Source organism: Desmodus rotundus, chromosome 12 (genome assembly GCF_022682495.2).
Source record: "Desmodus rotundus isolate HL8 chromosome 12, HLdesRot8A.1, whole genome shotgun sequence".
NCBI lineage: Eukaryota > Metazoa > Chordata > Mammalia > Chiroptera > Phyllostomidae > Desmodus > Desmodus rotundus.
Window position 1 is genome coordinate 91,235,389 of NC_071398.1, and position 22,920 is coordinate 91,258,308.

The window sequence follows — 22,920 nt, forward strand, 5'->3', positions numbered from 1 at the left end:
AGAGACAAAGTACACACAGGAGAAAAACTTCTCTCTCACCAGGGAGTTACCCCAGCTAAACTGCCTGTCACCTACCTGTCAACCGGGCCTCTCACGTGGACTCTCCCCAAAGGGACTGGGCTTGTCACCAGCACAGAGCTAACGAGAGACCTGTAAGCTCCACCCTCTGCCTTCTGCCCACCTCTCCCTTGAACCCGAACCCCATATTCTAACTCAACCTTTCCCATCACTCCTCCATCTGGAGGGAAATGCAACGAAAAGAGGAATGTTCTGAGAGAAGGACAGGCTGCGAGTAGCAGCGTGGTCCCCAGTGAGGAGCCAGAAATGAAGGAGGCGGAGGACTATCTGATGGGTAGGCATCACCTCCACAGGGAGAGAGACCTGGAGAGGCAGCAGGGCTCCAGGACTGTCACGGTGCCCCAAATCAGCATGGGCACCTCATCTCCTTCTACGGGCTCCGCTCCTCAGAGCAGCTCCAAGCCCCTACATCGCCTCACTCAGTCTCAGTGTCCCCATCTCCAAACCGATGAGTTGTCATACCTCCTCCCTCCACTCCACCCCTTCCTTGTCCCCCACCTCCCACCGCCGCCCCCAATTCGCCCACTGAGAGCAGAGAAGGTGAGTAAAAGACAGATCTGCAGGATCTTGCCAGGTTCACGGCGCGGAGATGCTATATAAATACCAAGTGTCATCGTACTATTTCAGCAGAGGTTTAAATCGGGCTGGGGGCCCCGGGCCCGTGTGCGCAACACTTCCCCCACATTCTCGGCACCACAGAACCAGTGCTCCGGGAAGAAAAGTGTGCTTTCCTCGATCATTAGCTCTCGGGAAACTCATGTATTAGGGCGGCCTCCTTATAGAAACCCTCTAAAAATACCTATCCGTGTATATTTAGCTCCAGATAGCGTCCTCCTACCCACAGGCTTCAGGCTGCAGCGCTCTCTCTGCATGTGCCACTGGCAACAAGCTGGGGTCCTGCAGGGGTGGCTCCCAGCAACTCTGCAGCATGTCCTCAGGCTCTCCCCTGCTCCCCTTTCCCTTGCCTTCCCCCACCCTGCTGGGGGATGCACATCCTCTCCCAAGGGCAGCTAAGGACATGGTCCTGGACTCTTTCACCCTTTCATGCCCTTGCCTGGGAGTCAGTTCCTGTCTGTAAAAGACCGTGCAGCATTCCACGGGCGCTCGCAGCCTGCAGTGGCTCTGCATGGCCCTCTGGCAACAGTACAAGCTCCTGGCAAGGGCTACACTGGCCTCTGCTGACCTCTCTAGGCTCATCTCCCACTACCAGTCTCACCGAGTCCCCAGAAGCTCCTGCTCGCTCGCCCTCACCTTCAAGGATCTGTATGTAGCACTCTTGCTCCCAGAAAAGTTCTCCCCCTTCACTGTCTAGCTAGGTGCTACCTGCTCATACTCACAGCCCGATTTAAATGTTGCTTCCTTCAGGAAGTTTCCCTGAGTCCCCCAAAGAGAGGCCAGTGCCCTTCTGGGTTTTCATGACATAGTGTCCTCATGGGCGGCACCCAGCCCAGCCCACCCACAGCCACACAGTGCCTGGTGTGCTGTGGGTACTCAGTAAGGTCTGTTGAAGAACCTGAAGGAAGATAGTAGGGAGGGGACAGGTGGTCGCCTGGGCCCTGGAGTGATGGTCTTGGTAGAGGAGGGAGGACAAGCCCCAGGCCCAGACACACCTGCCCACTCCCCAGCAGTGCGCCCATGTACCCACAGTTACTAGTACAGCAAAGCATGTCCTGGGCTGATCTTGGGGGTTTTTTGATGCAAAAATAAACAAAATCACCAACATTCAATGGTAGCTCTGTAATATCACCAAGGTTTTAACATACAACCAAAAAGAAGGGGTTCCTGGGGGAAGAGGCAGCACACTTCTCACCACGTGGCTGGCACCAGGAGACGCACAGGGGAAGTAAGGAGACAGCATGGCTGAGGGAGGCCCCAGAACTGAAGGCCAACAGGCCAGGGTTCAGATTCCAGCTTTACCATACCAACCATCTGAGTTTGGGCAAGTCACTGAAGTTGCCTGTGTCTCTCAGCTTCCTCACCTATAAAATGGGCACGGGCAATAATAATAAGGCCTAATAATTCTTACTGTGCAGTGTGATTTTTAGGATTAGAAATAATATATATCTTTTGCATATATATTGATATACATGGATATAAAGTGTAGTCTTTGGCACATGGTTTAATAAATGGCAGCTGTCATTCTATCACTAACGCCAGGTGACCTGATACTGCTGGTTTCTCCTTCCCCCTCCCCCACTCCAGCCACTTCTAAGAGGATGGGTCTTCGTATTCAGCCATGACCCTGCCCCCACCTCATTACCCAGGAAGTAACACTGAGAAGCCCCATAAATAGCCTGCATCACCGGAAGCTAATACCTCTTACTGGCCTAGAGACTGAGCTCCCAGCTTTCACTTCCCTCACAGAGCAACCAGAATGTGAACCAAGGGGGCCGTCACAGGTACCTGAGATGGGTGCAGATACCACCTGCTCAGTCAGACCAAGGGGAAGGAAGGGCTGGGGATAGACCACCTCAGCTCAGGCCCAGGCTTCCCTCAGCAACCTCCTCTGCATCCCACAGGTGATAAGAGAATCTGGGGTGAAGCAAATAATCAGTTCAGTGAGCATTTATTAAGTCCCTGCTAGAACCCAGGCCCTGGCTCACTTTCCTGTTCTTGCCTATCGCTTAGGACAGCCTTTGAGCTCTCCCCGTCCTCCATCATTTGCCCACTTATTCCAGGCACTGGGACTTATTATAACGAATATGTAATAATGACTTAAAATTATTTTAAATTCTCCAGGTGGCCTGACAAATGTTTAGAAATAACACCTCCTGAACTGACACCAATACAAGAGAAGATAGCAAGACACATAAGCTAACAGTTTGTTTAAAATAAAAATGGCAAATTCCACTGTTTTTTTAGAAGAAAGGAGAATACGTGACCTTAGGTGTGACTCAGTCCCAGCAGGTGCTTGACTATTCAATAATACAAGTTTTGTTAAATGAATGAGTGGATGCCTAGATCAATGAATGAATGAACAAGTCAGTTAATGAAGAAATAAGCTGAAACTTCTAATGCGTCTTTTTATGTATTAAGCCACGAGAGTCATTCATGCGCCTGCTGAATTAACCACAGCCCAGTTTTACCCCAAACCCACAGAGAGAAGTCTGCGGATGGAGACATGGGGTTCTGGCCCACCCCAAGTCGCACATGGAGCCTCAGCTTTGGGTCAGGGCCAGCTACCAGGCTGCGAAGTAACCTGAGTCTATCCCACATGCTTGGGGTGGGGGGAGGACAAGGGAAAGTACCACCAAGAAGTTAGAGAAGCAGGAAGCCCATAAGCTGTGGGGTGACAGGCGGTGTGGGAAAATGAGTGCTGAAGAGGGGGCTTGGGGCCAGACCACACGGGCTCAAGTCCTGGAGCGTGTACCCCCTAGTGGGTCACAAACCCCGTCTGAACCTCAGTTTCTTCATCTACAAAAGAACAGGATCCCCTCTGGGGGATTATGAGGATCAGGTGAATAGTATACATAAATCAACTTGCACACCCTGAACTCCCACAGCTTAGACCCAAGGATACTAAAGGTTAGAAGGTCAGAAGCGAAGGCCAAATGGGTTGGCCCAGCTGGCCCCGTTTCTCAGCGATGGTCAGTGATAGAGGCCTTTCACTGAGCCAGCTGTCTGTCTGACTCCTCAGCCCCGCCCCCATCCCGCCCCGCCAGTCACACAGGAGAGCTGAGAGCCTGAGGTGCTGGTCAGGCTCCTGGCACCTGTCACTCCTCTTGTGCATAGGAGGGAAGCTATGAGGTGATACCTGGAGCTGAGGTGGGAGGAAGAGCTGCCAGCAGGGACAGCTGTGGGTGCTGGTGCCAGGAAGCCTGGAGAGGGCTGCACCGGGCAGGGGTGAAAGCGCCAGCCCAGGTTGGAGGGCACAGTTCCAACCGCGGGACCTGCAGTCAAGAGGCGAGTGCCCTTGGCCTGAGCACTCCGTGTCTCCAAGCACCAGGCTACTCGTCCCCGAAGCCTGCTCTGCCACCTCCCTGGGGCGGTATCACAACAGATTCCAGACCCCAACACTTGTACGATGCCCTGTGATTTGATGTACACGAAGGGAGAAAAAGAAATGCTGTCACTTAAACTACATCACGCCATTATCATTAAGACACAGGCTGATTGTAGAGATGTTCCAGCATGAGCACTGTGTGTTTGGAAATGAACTTGGTAGAAGGCAGCACTATGTACACGTAAGAGTGAATCTGATGATCCAGTCCTATGGGACTGAACCACAGCCTGCAGCGCCCATCTCAAGACGCTGGAGCATGTTCAAGGGGCACCAAGCATTTTCCCTGGAGCCCATTCGCGTGTGAATTAAGGAGACAGAAAAAATCAGAAGGTGCAGGAAGAACGGGGAAAGTCCTATTGGCTCATATGGACAGCACTGGCCTTTCAGCAGAGTCTGAAGAGCCACTAAGAATGGGAGATGCGAGGGCTGGGTGGAGAGAGAACAGAGGGGACGCATGACTTGGCCAGGGGCTCGGCGCCCCCGTGCCCTCAGGCATGCAGGCAAGGACACAGATGGCCTTCCTGGCCAGGCTGACAGAGGGGCCCGCTGACCCCCACCAACCTGCTCCGTCAAACACAGGATCCTTCTTTGAAGGCTGTGCTGGGCCCCCACCTTTCTGCCTTCGTCCTGTCAAAGGGTCTAGGCTTCCACCTCCCCTCACACAGCCCAGTCCCCAGGCCTGGTGCCAGAATGGCAGGTCCCCCTGTGCAAGCACTTCAACCTGTCACAACGCCTCTTAAAATGCGACATCCTAACAATGTACATCGGAGAATCTTGAATACTTTTTATAATAATAGCCCAAAACAGAAAGCAATCTAAGTGTCAAACAATGGCAAACATGCACAAGTAAGCCATGCGTATCTATTGAACAAACTGCTGCTCAGTCAGTACAGATTTTAACCAAAATATGGAGTAATACGTAACAAGTGCTCTTACTATATAGAGAACAGGCAACAAAATTTCAAGCATTGAAAAGAGAGCTTGCTTAGTATTGAAGGGCTGAAAGGAAATATCACAAAATGATCAGGAATTTTTCTTAATCAGGAAACTGTTTCTTCTTTCAACTTTTCTGTATTTTCTGTATTTTTTTAATGAACATACAACAGTTTAAAATAAAAATAAATAGACGAGATGGGAACGTTCACAGAGTGTCAGACACACACAGAACTCAGGGGGACCACAGGGTCCCACGATCCTAACCCATGATACACACGCATCACTCTGTTTTTCCCCTGGACAGAACCACTCTTCCGAATGACACAGATTCTCACTTATGCCTTTCACTCTATGGCAGACGTTACTGGTTTTAGAGACGTTTAAATTATCACCCAGTTGCTATCAAAAAGCAAAAAGTAAGTGTTGGCGATGATGTAGAGAAAAGGGAACCCTAGTGCACTGTTGGTGGGAGTGCAAATTGGTGCAGCCACTGTGGAAACCAGTATGGAGGTTCCTCCAGACATGAAACATGGAACTCCCATAGGAGCCCGCAGCTCCACGTCTGGGTGCGCGTCTGAAGGAAATAAAATCAGTGTCTGGAAAAGCTTCATCTGCACTCCCATGTACATTCCAGCATCACGCACAGTAACCAAGACACAGAAACAAGCTAAGTGTCGGTGAGCAGATGAGTGGACAGCGTGGTACACGTGTGTGTGCACACGCGTATGTCAGATACAGCGCATACGCACGGAAGTATTAGTCGGCCCTGAAAGAGAAGTTAATCCTGCCATCGGTGACAGCATCGAAGAACCTAGAGGACATCACACTCGGTGCAAGAAGCCAGAAACGGAAAGGCAAATTCTCTATGATCTCGCTTATACGAGGAATTGAAAAAAATCAAACGTACAGTAACAGAGAAAAGAACAGTGGTGACCGGGGGCTGGAGGGTGGGGAAGGGGGAGAGGCCGATCAAAGGGTGCAAACCTTCACCTATAGATGAATACGCTCCGGAGACCTAATAACGCACAGCCTGGCGCCATAGTTAATAACAATGTATTTTACACCTGAAATTCGCTAAGAGGGTGATAACCAAGCATTCTCACCACACGCACAGAAAGGTAACCAGGCGAGGCGATGGATCCAGTAATTAGCTTGATGGCGGTAACCATTTCACAATATACACGCATAACACAACATCACAGAGTATGCTTTATGTACAAGTTTGGTTTGTCAGTCATACCCCAATAAAGCTGGAAAAAATAAATAATAAAACATCGCCCACGTGTGCTGCATTTTCTGTGACCACATACTTCTGAAACACTATGTATAAGTTGTATCTTTATGCACTGTATGATCATATTTAAAATGCAGTTGAATTTTCACTCAGGAAAATAACCTGCAGAAAATCCTTTTGTAAGGAAACAGGTGTTTTTCAACATAAATAATCTCCTCTGTTTAATCTGTCCCCTATATTGAGGGAGCTGGCTGCCTATAAGCTTCCATTTGTAAATTCCAACCCATTACACCTTCGACTTGCTCGCTTTATCACAATTGGTGTGAAGGTTAGAAATACAAGCATTATGTCTACTCCAGACGATGAACACATGCAAATGTTCCCAAGCGCTTACTCTTCTCAGACGTCACCAACCCCACTCCTCTGGCTGTTCCCTGGAAGAAACTTCTACCTCGCTCCCGGTCCCTTTTGGTCAATTTTAATGGTGGCTTATATTCCTCCCCTCCCCCCTTTTCTACTCCACTCTCTCCTTCCCCTCACAGGTGTGAATTGCTACCTGACAGGCCGCTGGGTAAGAGGACAGGAGGCCCATGCCCCACCTCTTGCTGCCACACCCACACAGCACATGGGCCGCCCCCACCGCTCTGGGCACCAATGCCCGTCACCGCCGGTCCCGAGGCCCATCACATATGCTGCCAATGGCGCGGGATCAGCCCCAATACAGGCGTGCCCTACTCATTTCCAACAGAAAGGCTGATCTGTCAGGCATTTAAACAAACGTGCTGCCCAGGACACCGGGTCAGCGGTGATGCGCTGTTGCTGTATTAATTCACGAAGGAATGATTTATCCAACATCTTGGTGGGACTCAGTCCCATGCCTCCGCGTGCTGATAAATCCGCAAATCATAAAGAATTCTGCTGTTAGGGTCTCAATTACCCATTCAGAAGATAGGGTTGGGGCCTTCTCCAAACTCTGAATGAAAACCACACCTTTTGGTCCATCTTTCGGTGGTGCCCCTCCAGCTAAGACCAGCCAGGACGTGTGTTCAGCACAAGCCAAGCACAGGATGGGAAACCAGAAGCAGCAGCAGCCGGACCTTGGGTCACAGGCCTTCGCAGAATGTCACACGCATCTCCACAGAGGACCCACACTCCCCTGCAGGTGGGTCACCCATGGCCTAGTCCCATGGGAGAATTTTATCCTTGAACTCTTTCCTCTGTGCCTACTGACTTCCCACCCTGGGATTTGCTGCATCAGCCCCTTGAGACCACCACAGCCCCCTCCCCCACAACACACAAAGAGGAGACTAGAGGACTCACCCGCTGAGAACCACGATGAAGTCCATGACATTCCAGCCATTGCGGAGGTATGAGCCCTTGTGGAAGATGAACCCCAGGGCCACGATTTTGATCCCAGCTTCAAAGCAAAAAATCCCAATGAAGTAGGGCTCCGTCTTCTCCTGTGGGACGAGGAGCAGAGGTGCTGGTCAGGGGGCGCTGTACTTTGAGAGAGGCAGGCAAAGGCATGCTCAGTCACCCCTCCACTCCCATGTCTCCTATGGGATACTTGGACGTCTGCCCCGGGCACAGGTGGGTAGTGAGGGGCTGGAGGATCCATAAAGTGCACAAGGCAAGGGGGGCCTGGGGATCGGCTGCAGAGACAGATGGATGCAGGGTCACAGCCAGGACCAGACCGCCTCCCGTGGAGATGACCTGGCTTTGCCCTGATGGAGCGGCTTTTCCACGGCCAGCCTTCACTTCAGTTGAATACCTCAGAGTTCACATCCACAGGTAATTAGGTGGGAGACACCCACCCATTTGAATTTTAAACTATTTGTTTGCTCTCTTTAGGGGGATATACTAGACAGGTGAACCATCTGTTAAAGAGAATATGGATGTAACATTTAGGAAGTTCACCACCGTGAATGCACACAGGCTTTGAGCATCCTGCATCCTTTCCCCTTTACCTCCCTTCCTCCTCTCACTTCAGAAGTCCCCTGGGAAAGGAGAAAATGGACCCTGTGCCTGCCCCTTCTTCCTGCCCCCAGCACTGGCGATGCCCTCGGAACTTCCTGGGAGCAGGAGTGAGAAAGGTCAGTCCTCTTGCCTAATGCATCCCAATGGGCTTCCTCATAGTACTGTAGGGCAGGGAGGAGGGAAAGGGGCCAGGTGATGGAGCAAGGGAGACGGGGACCAGGGAGGAGGATTGGGGTGGGGGAAGAAAGGTGAGAGGAGGGAGGCGCCTACCAGCCTGCGGGACATCGGGGTCTTGTCGTCCTCGGGAAGATGCTGCTCCAGAGCCAGCACGATGCAGTTGGCGATGATGGTGGCCAGGATCATGTACTCAAAGGGCGTGGGGAGGAGGAGTTAAGGAAGGATTCACCCAGAGAGAGACGCAGCCCCCAGATGACTGCGCGCATCAACACACAACTTCATCAGCACCCGCTGTGGCCGTGCAGCCTATACCGTGAGTGAGTCTAGCACGCAAGACAGCGGCTGTCCTCAGCCTGGACAGTTATAACCATTTCGGATTGGGCTCTGAACACAAAGCATCTTTTCCAAGGAAAAAAGCAGTGGAGCCACTAAATAGTACAGCTGGTCATCTGGTAGACACTCCAGGTCCTTAGAGAAGTCAAGGATAGGAATTAACTAGGGCTGAAAAGGGAAGGAGAGAAGGGAGGAAGAGTCGCGGACGCCATCACAGACCCCTTTGCTTCCCAGTCTTCAAACCACTGGACTGTCTGATGCCTCGGCAAGGACACGGCTGTGCCTGGCTGCTGCCATCTCTGGGAACCACAGCTGGGGTCCCTCTCCCACCCTCACTCCCCAGCCCAGAACCTCTGCTCACCTGAGTGGAAGAGCTCTCGGAAAAGGACCACTTCTGTCCACGTGCACTCCCTTCTATTTAATAACCAAATCAAAAATATCTAAGGGGGCCAGGAGGAGCTTGCTTCGCCCTATCATATTCTCTCAACTTCTACAAGACATCCACAGAAAACAGGGACGCAGTGTGACAGCAGAGCCGGGGCCTCTGGGAACCCAGCGACAAATGAATGGACAACGCGTTCAGGCTTTTTCCTGCTGCATTTTTCTGGAGACAGGTGAGAGGGCTCCCTGTGCCTTTCTGAGAAAACAGCATTATGATTCTAGTGCCAGCATCCTGCCTCCCGCAGGAAGGTCGTGCCACAAGCCCAGGGGAGGCAGGAGAGGGGACTGTGAGCAAACAACACAGAGAGAATCACCGGCTCCTGAGTTGAGTCACTCTGCGCCCTGGATTTCATTCTTTAACTATTGTTGTGACAAACACAAGCCAGCTGTTGCTGCTGGTCTTGCTGAGCAACCTGTGCTCCGGCAGATTCCGAAATCCAGGTGGGAGAGAGGAGTAGCTTATCTGGCAGGGTGGAGGGAAGGAAAGGGACCATTCTCTTTGTCTCCCAACACACCCAGAGTGGTTGTGTAAGATGTAGAACCTAGAGCCCTCCCTGGGGAGCCGGAAGGAGGGCTGATCCTAACACAATGTCCCCCCTACCCCCACCGTGATGTCAGTGCCAGTGAATGGCATTGGCGATGAGCACTCAGGGCATCTCGGAGGAGGGGCAGGGCATCATCTGCAGGAGAGGTGGTCTGTGCTGCTGCAGCCCTGGTGCTGGAGTGGGAGGCTGCAGGGGCTGCGATGACTGGCAGCATCTCGGACTCAGTACTTACCATTCTCATTTGGCAGGACCATCTCCTCCCCCACCCCCATGCATCCCTGAGTCACAGCCCAGTCTCCAGAAGCCGGCCATCCTCCCTTCCCACACACCCCAACACTCACACAGGACCCCCTCGAGGAGCTCAGCCATCAGATCTGAAACTTGGTGGAGCTCAGAGGACCTCAAGAGTACAGCCTCACCTCGTGGGAAGCCCCTCGGCACACCTAGCCCCTCCTTCTCAGTCTCCCTGAGCACCAACCACACTGGCAGACACACACCACAGGTGCCCACCTAGCCTGCATGCCCACTTCTCAGAATAAGCCCCTCACACTGCTTACCCAACGCCACCACTGCCACTGACCACAGGGCTTATTAATTCTCCCCCTCCATTCACAGCCTCTAACCCAGAGCTCTGAACAAGTGTAGACCACACAGGGAGGAACCACACCAGGATCCAGTGTCCCATATACCCTCCTAATAGGCTAGCTTGTCCTGGGCCTGGTACAGGCAGCCAGAATTCCCCAGACCCCAACGGCGGAATGAAGATGGGAACATGGCAGAAGGGGTGGCCCGGGGATCCATGCCCTCTCCTGAGACCAGGACTGGGGGAGAGGTGCAGAAAGGGGACTGAGGACCCACCTGCAAGTCACTGACAAATGCCAACAGAAGCTGAAGACATTTAGGGCAGTGTTCCTGAAATGCAGGTCACCAAACACCAGCACTCTAGGAACCTGCCGTGAAATAAATGAAGGAGGGAAGTCGGGGCTCAGCAAAGGGAAGGTTTTGCACAGAGGACTTCTCAGTCTCAGGGGCTTTCACACAGCTTTACACAGTGAGCACAGCCTCCCCCAGGTGGTCGGGGATGGCACGCCAACTTCCACCAACTTCCCAAACTCGTCACCATATAACCCTTTGGTCAGAGCATCTCTCTTGGCAGCGGCATTCACAGGAACACAGGATTTGGGGAGCCCTGATACCGAGGGCAGACCTCACTGCCAGTCCCCAGGAGTGGGGGGCAGGGGGCTGGTGATTTTGACGGGAGTGAAACTAGTGCCCGCCCTTGTTCCTGACAAACGTGTTGATCAAGTGTGGGGCTCAGCTGGCAAGGCCCCATCCAAGTTCAGAGAGCAGCTCAACACAACCAAGGAGCCCAGCCCACGCGCTGGGAGGCGGAACTGGGGATGTGCACAAGTCTCATTCCAGCTGCAAATGGCACGAACTCTCATTGGTCTGACTGAAATCGATGACTGTTTTAAGGTTCAGGCTTCTTCCCCTGCAAACCTTAACGTGATAACCAGAAGCTTAAAAGTCAATGAGCTCTTGGTTGCTGACCTGTAGGCAAGACCGGTCCTGGCGGCTGTCCACCCCAAGGCCTCTGCCTAGCAATGCCCGCGTGGATTCTGCAGCCCCTCTGCAGCTCCCACTCCTTGCTCCCACTCACACACCTGCATTGTCCTAGTCAAGCTAAGTATATAGCTCCCCGCTTGGATCTTTACACTCACCCAGCCCTTAGGTCCGAGTGCAGATACTCGAGGCTTGTCGGGGAACGCAGGCTAGCTCAGGAAGGCGTGGCATTGCCACTGCAGGGTGCTCAGGGCAGGAGAGAGGCTCTGGGACCCCGTGCTCACGAGCCAGACTTCCTGTCACTGGCCAGATGGCTGGATGGCTGAGAATTCAAGAGGTCTCAACGAAGGGTGCTGCCTAAGGCCTGGAGGCTAGAATCTAAAGGTGCGGTTTGGTAAGATGGAGGTTCTGAGAAGACCTCATTTCCATGCCCCTCCCCACCCTCTGTCTCTGTCTGATGTCTAGACCCGTTCAGCTCAGGGACCCTTTGGCTTGCACTTTGGAAAACTGTTCAAATGCACATCCCCTTGAGACGGATGTCCCTTTAGACCTCATACATCATCCACAGCACAGGATGAATTCATGTCTGGGGCACTTAAAAGGTGAGATTCTGATGCAGAAGAAAAGGTCAGACTCTGGGAGTGGCATGTATCTGTGGACTGGCTGAAGCAAAGGATGGTAGGGACAGCAGAAAAGGACACCAGTTCCTCCGGGCTCCCACCACTCTCCCATACAGCCCTTTTCCCCATCCTCTCGTCCACTTCTCTTCCTGTAAAACGCACAAAGAGGGGGCACTTGGTGCTTGTGCTTCCTCCTGCAGTGGCCTTTGTCCTCCTTTCTGGCCCTATGTCAAGATCAAGCTAAAATGTCACCGCATCTATGAAGGTTTCTCCCTGTGCCCCATAGCTCTTTGCATTGTGCAATTTTATTATTTCTCTTTTATTTATCTCCTCCCACTTCCCAAAAACCTATCCCTTGAAAGAAGGGATAGTCTTCCTCATCTCTCCATTGGCAGTGCTTACAGAGCTTCTGGTACACAGTAGGCACTCACTCAATGTTAAATGCAGGCGTGAATGAACAGGAGGCATCCCCTGAGCAGCAGCTCCAGCAAGGAGCCATCACAAGATGGGGTTAGAGTCCCTCACTGGCTCAGGTCAAGGGCTCCTGCTGGCCCCCACCCCTGGACTGACTCGGAGGCACCACTCCCATTTCTCCCATCGGCAGAACCTCACCCACGACAGCAGTGGCTCTACCACATCTCCAGAGGGAAGCCCCAGACTCACCTAACGGCCCAGAGCGAATGCACCTCTCAGGCTAGGCAAAGGCATGGCTTGGGAAGATCAAAGGAAGCTCCCAGTTGCTAAGACCTCAAAGAACAAGGCCCTTCATGGGGTGGGGTGGATGGAAGTCTGTCCGGGATTCTGACTCCTGCTGCCCAGGAATTCAGTGATTCCCACTCCACTCTGTGCCTGACCCGAAAGGCACTTTGGACAGTATCTCTCACTGGTGTCCAGGCTGTGTGAGGTTTGAGAGCTCGAACGAACAGAGCTACTGAAGCAGTGAGACGTGGACGGCTGAGGCCAGGGGCTTTGCCTGTCTTGTTTGCCTCTGTGCCCCTGGGGTCCAGCACACAGGGGACACTCATTAACTGTTCTTTAATCAATCAATCAATCAATCAACTGATAAGGGAAGGACACAGGGAAGGCAGAGCCACAGGTAGGCTTATGAAAGGTCCCTGTACTTTCTCCACACTTCCACCCATTTGAGCTCTCTGTACCGTATCCTGCGTACACATGTTAGTGACCCACAAAAAGAAAAGAGCGTGCACAGAAGATCCCTTCAATGTAAAAAGGAAAAAAAAATGTAAAGGAGCAAAGGAAAAAGATCTGTCTTGCTAGAAGAAGAATGAATTTTCTCAGGGTAGGAGGGTTATTTTAACTTTCTTCTTTATTCCTTTATGCATTGTCTGAGTGTTATAATGAGCACGTATTAATTTATAATTATAAACTCAATTAGAGTTATATTTATTCTGAGAAAAAAAAAAAAACCCAACCACCACAAAAGCCCAGCCCACCCTGAGCGAGGGTCACGGCAATCAGGACAAGATTTCTCAGAGGGTCACACGGGAGAACCCAGGGACCAGACTGGATGACGAAACGGCCGTGGAAGTACTTCGAAACTTGCAAAAGACACCTTCTCTCCCTCACCTGTGTCTGTCTGCCCGCTCCCGCGTGGGACCTCATTTCATAAACTTTCCCAGCAGTCTCCCCGGACACCCCTTCACTCCTCTCTCCCTCCGAGCCTGCTAATGAGGACCTGTGTCGCTCCAACTTTCTTTCCTGTCTAGCGGCTTCAAGACAATCATTAGGGAAATGATAAAAATAGGTTCACTTATTGATTTATCTCCTTTACCCAAAGCTCCTTCCTTCCAATGGTTGACTTGTTTCCTTAGCAACACAGCTAATTTGAGCAGCACTCCTTGGCCTGCACACCTGCCGTTTGCTCACTTCCTTCCCGAGGCGCAGAAAGCTGGGCGAGGGAGAGGCCGGCCCTGCCGGCTATGGTGTGGTGGCCCTGCTTGTTAATAGCACGCTGGGGACCTGGGCTGGGAGCTGGGCCCTCCCTCTGCCTGGCCCAGCAGAGCCTCCCTACCAACACACCTCTCAGGAAAGGACTCAGCCTCAAGCAGCAAATCTGGGTACTCCAGGGGAAACCCGCATCTCCAGACCCCTGAGGCCCCCTCTGCTCTCAGTGGCCAGCTCTCAGAGACACTGGAACACTAGGGAGACTGACTGTGCTCAGAGGGGCCGAGGGCCACCAGGGACCACCAGGCAGACAGAATGCTGTGCCCCCTCCCCAACTCCAGGCCTAATGGAGATGGTGCTTTTGTGGGGAGCAGTCTGTGGCCACAAAGGCACTGCCTGTAAACCCCTGAGAGTCTTGAATAGCCACCGTCTCAGGGGAAGCATGCCTCAGCCTCCTGGACCCATACCCATGCCTCACCCAGGCCCAGAACACACTCCCTACAAGAACATCTATCTCCTCTGCCCCCTTCCATCCCAGCCCCCTGTGCCTGTCCAGACAGCTAATCCGAAGAGAAGGAAGAGGCTCAGAAGCAGCCTGGGGGGTTTGAGCATGTGCTCCCCAGCTCCCTCACTCTCACATAAACATCATTCTAACAAGTAGATGTTGACTCCGAGACAGTGACAGGGAAAGGCCCTGTCTTGGGTGCGACTCCCACACGCACTGCTCCAAAGAGACATCTTCAGTACGAACAACAGTGAAAGGCAGCTACCTAAGGCTGGCCTGCTACTTATCTGAGAAGACTTTCCTCGAGGCCTGCAATGCAATGGGGGAGATGAAGCTTGGCGATGGAAAACCAGGGCCTGGGTTCTCAGTGCAAAAACTGCCTCACCTGGTACTCAGGTCAGGGAAAGTGACCCATCCACACTCACTCAGCACCAAACCAGACATGCAAAACGGTCCGAGCCTAAGGTGCTACAAGAGGAAAGCCTTTTGAAAAACCTCAGGTACTACACAAATGCTAAGTCAATCTGGAAGCATCTGCTATGGCTGCAAGCTTTGGGGAACACATCTGTCTGTGGTCACAGCCTCGGGAGTGTCCAGCTGGCTGCAGTTGGGGACTGACAGCAAAGAGACCCACCACAATAAAGGCCTTAGAAGGAAATTATGGTGATGGACCTCCGGGAAGAGAGCAGAGATATGTGGCCCAGGGTCTCCGGGGAATATGGAAAGCACATCCAGACACCAGTCCCCGAAGGAAGATTTATGAAGCTGATGTCTCTGATGCAATTTCTGCCAGTGATTAGGAGGGACATTAATCACACCCAAGGCCAAGGCTAAGAGCAGGAAGGGTTGAACCATCACGGATGCCCGGCTCCAGCTCCCACAGAGCCTGATGGAAATGCAGTGAGATCATGCTACTGAGACCACACCCCTTGCGTGGGCTCAGAGAACGATACACTTGTCCTGGAACGACCAACAATACTGAAGACAGAGGACCTTGGGCTGAAAACCCACACACTGCTAGAGCCACTGGCAGCAGCATTTCCAGAGTGTGTCTGCTCCCCTCCTGGCCATCCTCGCCCTCCTTAGAGACTGATTCTCTGTGGGGATAGCCACCCCCCTGGCCTGTCCGCACAGGCTGTGATGCAGGTCTTCGACCCTCACGGACTGAAGAGAAAATGACAACCAGCCCTGTTAACACAGGCCTGAAGCCAGCTGTCCTTCCTGGAAGGCTGTCTGTGTCACCTTTGCTCCCGATCCTGGCATGAGATAAAGTGATGAGACTCCAAAAGGGTCTCTGGGCAAGCCTTCCCCAGCCTTCGCCTCGCAGGTGAGACTGCACCGCCCAGGTGAGACTCCCGCAGGATAAAGGTCAGCCAAGGTCCAGGAGCGCTTGGAGAGGCTCCTTCCGGACTTCCTTGCACTCACTCCTGAGGCTGACCTAGCAGGACACTGAGGCCTAAGGAGACCCACCCAGGAGAAGGAGTAAACATAGCAACTGTATTCCTTGAGGTTCTGAGGGGCTACAGATGAATTTTTCAGTTTCCTGAAAAAAAACGTCAATCATCCGAACTTTGCCATGTGCGGCCACCCTCCTATCTGGGGCAAGTCACATCTTCAGCTTCATTTCTGTCTTTTTCCTCAGTCCTTAGTTTTAGGTGTGTAGTCTCTGTCTCGGGCCAATCCACAGAGGGTGGACCACACATTGTCACCCAACAGCAGGGAACCAACACCCTGGGGTTTGTCCATGTGACAGTCACCAGTGCACAACGCTGGCTGCACACCTGGAAGGCCACCCTGTATTTCCCTCCGGTCCCACCCCGTGGCAGGCAACATGCACTGAGTACAAGGCACAAAAGGAGGTGGACGCCCTGCCTCCTTCATGCTGGCCCATTTCATGATCTCATCGCTTTCCTTGTTGCTATTTTTCTCACCACCCAACCTCGTCTTAAAAAAAAAAAAAAAATCAGACTGAAAAACCAAACCCCTTTTCTTTTTTTAAAACAAAACAAAAATGTATCATGTGACTTCCAGCCTTAACATCAGTTTTTTAACTTTGGTTTCCATGGTGGTGGGATGCAACCTGCCATCGCCATGACAACAGCTGCCTCTGTTCAAATTCACCATCTGACAGGCAGTCCTGAACGAGCACACATACCTCTCCCTTCTCTCCATCAGGAAGATGGTAATGCCATTACACCTACTCCTGAAGACTTAACTCCTAATGAATGAGAGGCAGGGGAAGCACTGGTGAGAACACAGAAAAGATCCAAAGGCTTTCTGCTGGCCAGGACCCTCCACTGTGCTCTTAGGGAGGTCAGTGAATTCAGTTACTCAAAACGCAAGATCCCAGAGCATTAGTACTCTTGGAACGTTGACTTGAAGCTGCATTCAGACTCTCATTGCTTTCAGACAAAAAAATTCCCATCTGACTCTCATGTCTCTGCCCTCTCTATACAATGACTGGAAGGAAGTTCACAGTACTGCCACCATGCTTAACCAATACTGAGGTCGATTCCAGATTCACCTGACCCCAACCGCAAAAGGCAGGGCGGCTCTGAGGCGTGAAGACGGTACCCGCTTGCCCCGCCTTCTGCCTCAGTTACAGTCCACTGGGTCAGCTGGGAAGCCTTAACAGATCCACTTTTCATGTCTCACTGAATCCTAGACTCAAAACGCTGTCATGCGACACACGGCTTTGGTGACCAGGAGACAAATCACTGAATGGCACAGACAAGGGAAGAAAGAAAAGGGAAGAAATCTCAAAGGCCTCTGGAAGCAAACCAGGCAGCAGCGGGAAAATTACCCATCTCAGAAACCCGACTCTGTGTTTTGATGATACGCTGATGCATGTGAGCCCACCCAGAGTTCTGGCAGCAGCATGCGTTTTTGGGAGAGGAGAGTGTGGGCTGTAATCAGCCACCGCACCCAAGGCTACACACACACCCTGGCTCGTGCCAATGCTCCCTTTGCTGGGCATCAGACAGTCCTCCAAACATGTGGAGCAAATGAAAAGCCTTTTGTGCAAGAGTCCACGGATAATCCCTTAGAGAGTTTCTGTTTTCCTTTGAAAGCCCTGCAGCTGTCCCCCTGTGTTTGAGGATACCTACGGAGCCCCCAAGCCATGTGAGAAAACGCAGGAGGCATGAAGGATACTGAGCTTGGAAACACAAGACTTGAGAGAGACCTCAGAGCCACTTTCAAATATCAGGAGGGCTAGCTTGTAACAGGGGAGTCAGGTGTTGCCCAAGTTATTCAGGAGGGTAAGACTCGGACCAAAGGGTGGACCACCCACCAAAGGGCAGACTGGGGCGACACGCAGAAGTCTCACTGTTCCACAAGTGAATGAATGGACCACTTTGTTAAGTAGTAAACTAAGTGCTGCACTAACATGTTTACCAACCAGCCTTTCTAAAGGAATAAAAGCCCTGATGCACAGCGTCTGACAATGTCTGGAGTGCAAATACTCTCTCCATGGCCAATTTCAAGATACCCACTTGACACCAACGTGCAAGGAGTTGGGAAGAGATTCACACAATAAACAGCTAACAGCGGGGACCAGCCAGGGCCAGCACACCACTGACAGTAAGTCCCATTTCTCTGGGAGCCCATTAAGGGTACTGAGCAAGAAATGCCTGTATCTGATAGTAGCCAAGCGGGACCAACCCTCACATGCACAAGGGTTAGTGAACAAAAGGGTAGGAAGCAAGGTCACGTGCTGAGGGGCCTTCTGGGTTCGCATGACTCACTCTGTCCCTTACCCCCAGTTGTCCCCTTAGCTAGACCTGAGCTCATGAAGTCTGCAGAATCACCCTTATCACAGAAGGCCATACCTGTGCAGCAGGGTGTGTGCCTGAAGCAGCCATAGGTGAATGGTTTGCTGGTGTCGTGAAACATAAGAATTAATCACCCCATTCTCTCGGGCTTAATTTGCGCATACCCAGGAGGCTCCTGCTGTTTCAGCGAAGCCTACAACAGAACTGAGGCAAATCAGCCAGGACACGTGATTAAAAGCACAAGCCGAAAGCAACAAATCAGGTGAAAGGCTCGCCTCTCAATCCGTGGATCTCAGCCTTGGCTGCACAGCACAATCACCTGGGAAGCTTTTAAAAATTAAGGGTACAGAGAGGTATCCTATGTCCAAAAATTCTGGATTAATTTCTCTCAGCTATGGTCTGGGCATCAGCATTTCTAGGACTCTGGCCTGACTGCAATGTGTAGCCAAGGAAAAGAACACTGCCTTTTATGCTAAAGGCAATGAAAGCTAATGATGTCCTCAACTCAAGAAACATTAACAACTAAGGAAACAAGATTCCCAGAGACGCAAAAGGAAGAACAGGAAGATGCCTTAATACTCGATTACTCGAACACACTCACTTTATATATGTAGACACTGAAAGCAGAGGAATAAGACTTTTCCAGAGCCAGGACTAGAAACCTCTCTGTATTCTCAGCTTCATGTCCTGCAAAGCTTAGGAACCTATTATTGGAGCAACCAAATAAAACTCCCCTGGCTCCTTGGCTTGAACTGAGGGCTCTAAAAGAAAGGGATCTTTTTACTTGAGTTTATTTCCTCCCTCTCAGGAATACTTAACTGCTCTTGAAAGTGTATCTCTTAAGGCAGGATCTTACCTCACTTAGGGCCACTGAAGAGTCCAGAAAAATGTGCTGACAAGTGCTTGCCTGAGCACCCATTCTCCCACCTGCTGAGATGGGACCTTGGTGTCACGGTGGGCAGAAGCCTGTTGAATACAGTATTATCATTTCATAAAGTTTTCTGGAAACTCACACGGGATTCTTTCCAGCAACATTTTTGGAAAAGAAGAACATTAACTATTGTTCTGAATCACTGTTTCCCACTTTCATTGGACCTGTGTCGGTTGGCTTTTCAAATTATCCTTCTCTTACTCATTTCTACTTTTTTCTTATAACTGAACTTATACAGGTGACATAGGTTACTAAAATTATATAGGTTTCAGGTATACGACTCTGTAATAAATCACCTGTACATAGTATTGCGTGTTCACCACCCCAAGTCATTTCTCCTTCCATCGCCATTTATCTGCCCTTTAAACTCTTCTACCTCCTAATCGCCAAAGTGTTGTTTGTGTCTATGAGCTATTTTTTTTTTTTGGCTTAATCCATTCATCTTTTTAACCCAGCCCCCAATCCCATTCCCCTCTGACAGCTGCCAATCTGTTGTCTGTATGGGTGTGTTTCTATTTTGTTAGTTCATTTGTTCATTACATTCTACATATAAGTGAAATCGTATGGTATTTGGCTTTCTCTGACGGGCTTATTTCACTTAGCATAATACTCTCTAGGTCCACCCATGCTGTCCAGTAGAATTCCACTGTGTAAATGACCACAGCTTTTGTGTCCACTCAGCTACTGATGGGCACTTGGGCTGCTTCCCAAGCTTGGCTACTGTAAATAATGCTGCAATGAACATAGGGGTTCATATAATCTTTCAAATTAGTGCTTTTGGTTCCTTTGGACAGATTCCCAAAAGTGGGATCGCTTCATCATAAAGCAGTTTCATTTTTTAATTTAATGAGGTCACTCCACACTGCCTTCCACAGTGGCTGCACCAATCTGCATTCAAAACATCACACAAGGGTTCCCCTTTCTCCACATTCCTGCCAGCACTTGTTATTTGTTGATTTATTGATGACGGCCATTCTGACATGTGTGAGGTGACATCTCATTGTGGTTTTAATTTGCATTTCTCTGATGATTAGTGATGTTGAACATTTCTGCATATGTCTGTTGGCCATCTGTCTGTCTTCTTTGGAGAAGTGTCTATTCAGGTCTTTTGCCCATTTTTTAATGGAATTGTTTGTTTTCTCAGTGTTGAGTTTTAGAAGTTCTTTCTAAGTTTTGGAAATTAACCCCTTATCAGATATAGCATTGGTGAATATGTCCTCCCATCCAGTGGGTTGTCTTTTCATTTGGTTGACGGTTTCCTTTGCTCACTCTTTTGAGCCTGTCTACTGGTGTTTGTGAGCTCAGTCTTTCCGAGCCGGCGCACTCAGGGTGGGCATCTGCCTGCTGCTACTCCCTGGTCATCACCAGGGAAAGAAGTTATCCAGAAAAGACCTAACATCCTTGTCCACAGAACTCTGGGGGAGGGAGGGATTTCTTAAAAATAAATAAATACATACATGCACAACTACCTATCAGACGGGAGCATTACGTTGCCAAAACGCCCAGATCCTCTCGATTTACAGAGGCCCGTGTTCCCCCGAACTGCCCCTCCTCATGTGACCACCGACCCCACCTCCAGGCAAGCTCACACCCTTCAACTGCTCCTCATATCAACAGACCAGAACACATGAATCCTTGAGCATGCATATGGCTCAGTTAATTCATACGCCCAAATTCCCATGCACATACAGTCCAAAGTTAGCAGAAAGAGGCAGTTCCTTTGTTTTTTTTTTAAGGCCCACTCCCTAATTTCTTTTGAGGGTACCGTCTAGCCTCCAGAACCAAGGGGCATATCCTAGATCTCCATTTCCATCCACACCTGTGTCCCGTTTCCTCAGGTCCAATGTGCTCTTGAGTCCTGGTCGGATGACCTTCACCAAGCTCGTTAGGCAAATGTCCAAGGGCTCCAAGACACGGAGAGTTCGTGCCTCCCTGTCACATCCCTCCAATACTTTCGGAACCTTCCTCCGTAGTTCATGGGAGTCCAATCCTGACTCCCTTCTCTGACAGAACGAAGGGGGAGACACTGAATACCCACATACCTGCACAGACAGGGGGCAGTTAGCTGGGAGGCTGAAAACCCCTGCGAAGAACACTGCCCAGAGGCCAACCTGGGCCTGTGGGAGGGTCCTTCCACATGCCCCCAAATGAGCCTCTAAAACTTCCAGCTGCCATTTATGCACCAGCAAAAGCAAAATCAAGTGGGCTCGTTTCAGGCTGATGGTTTTGAGTATCTCATCATTTTTACCAAAAGGTTACTGGAAAAATCCTGTACCATTACTGGGCCTGAAGATATTTTTCCTGGGGTTCTAACATTCTTAGGGATGATATTGGTACAAAACTGGCAAAACAAACATACAAAGACACGTTCTAATGTAGATGTTTTAAAATTTATCTTTAAAAATGTAAATAAAGCCAGTGACTTGGAGAAGAGAAAGGCAGACTCGTGGGAAGACCACCTCACTGCAGCGGTGGAGAGCGTGGGCCCTGAGCCAGGCCCCCTGCCCTCACCCACTGTGTAAATGGGCAAATGAGTTAACCTCTCCAGGCCTTCGTCCGCCCCGCTGTGAGCCACAGAAAACGGAATGCCTGTCTCTGTAGGAATAAATGCAATAATGCATGGGGCACACTAAGAACAGTAATCTGGAATCTAGTACATAAAAAATGTTCGGAATGATCTCTGTTGACATTAACACTAGTACTAATATCCAACATGTTTATAAAGGGCTTTCATACTCATCAGCTGAGGCCAGTGTAGTAGGCAAAGCAGGGAAACTGACCTCCACCGAGGTTACCCCTGAAGACTCTGCGGCTCAGAGAGGTTACAAGACCAGCCTGAGGTCACGTTAACAATGTCTGGCTGCGCTCAGGTTGGAAACCGGACAAGACTCAGGGGAAAGTAGATGGTATGGTGAGGAGAAAACTTAAGCTGCATAGGTTTAATGTTGACTCATCCAGAACCAACCAGATACTAACAACTAAGATTTATTCACAGCTTACTATGTGACAGACATTGTTCTAGTTTTACCTGATCTTCACAAAAATCCTATGAGATACATCCTATCCATTTTGTTTGTTTGTTAAGAAGCTCTCCCGGGGCACGCAGATAGGAAGAGGTGGAGATGGTACCAAAATTTGAACCCAAAGGCCGTGTTTTTAAGCACAATGCTCTCAAGCTCCTAGGCAGAGATGGTAAATCCTCAATTCCAGGGCAAAGCATCTATCCACTGGACCCTGGGTTAAATGATGTCTAATATCCATTAAACTCCTAAGAGTCTAGGCTTTGACACATCTACAGTCACGTAAATAAATAAAATAGTGTCACAATGAGTGTCTGAAAACAGTATCTACCCTGGACTTTGAAGCAAGATGCTACAGCCTGAAATAGACATGAAATAGTCATAAAAGCATGTATTGATTTCAGCGAAGCATGTGACAACAATATCCCTACCCCCCAGTATTCTTCCAGACAGAAGAGAGAAATGTCGCTGGCTGAAGCACGGCTCAGGACATTTGAGAAAAGCTGAACAGTCGATGAGCACTGACTAATGCCCTGACGACGAGCCAAAGAAAGGCCCCCACTTCCAACCATATTTCTATCAATTATCTGAATGAAACACGTGCTGTCTGCTGAAGACATGGAGCTCAGGGCGGAGAGCTCACTCATTGACCAGCAGGGTCTGGAGACTGTGCGGAACAGAAACCATGTGAACTTTGGAATCAGACCACCAGGGTCCAGCCTCAGTTTTCCCATAATTAAAATGTGGTAACACCAGACTATTTTGTCAGAATGCAGAGAGTCTGCAGTTTGGTGGATACTCAGTGAATGCCAGTGCTGGGTCCCCATGTGAACAAGATTTCTACACGATGGACTGTTGGGCCAAAAGCAAGCTAATGTG

At 50.5% G+C, this 22,920-nt stretch overlaps 1 protein-coding gene across 2 annotated transcripts in view; it reads right to left on the reverse strand.

The window, feature by feature from the left end:
• CACNA1E (calcium voltage-gated channel subunit alpha1 E) overlaps nt 1–22,920 on the reverse strand; it is a 413,895-nt gene that overhangs the window by 238,402 nt on the left and 152,573 nt on the right. For both annotated transcript variants that reach the window (XM_053915565.1, XM_053915566.1), the window contains exons 4-5: nt 8,499–8,604; nt 7,572–7,711 (exon numbers count right to left, since the gene is read on the reverse strand). In XM_053915565.1, the coding sequence (XP_053771540.1) occupies nt 7,572–7,711; nt 8,499–8,604 (246 nt within the window). The remainder of the gene's footprint in view (nt 1–7,571; nt 7,712–8,498; nt 8,605–22,920) is intronic.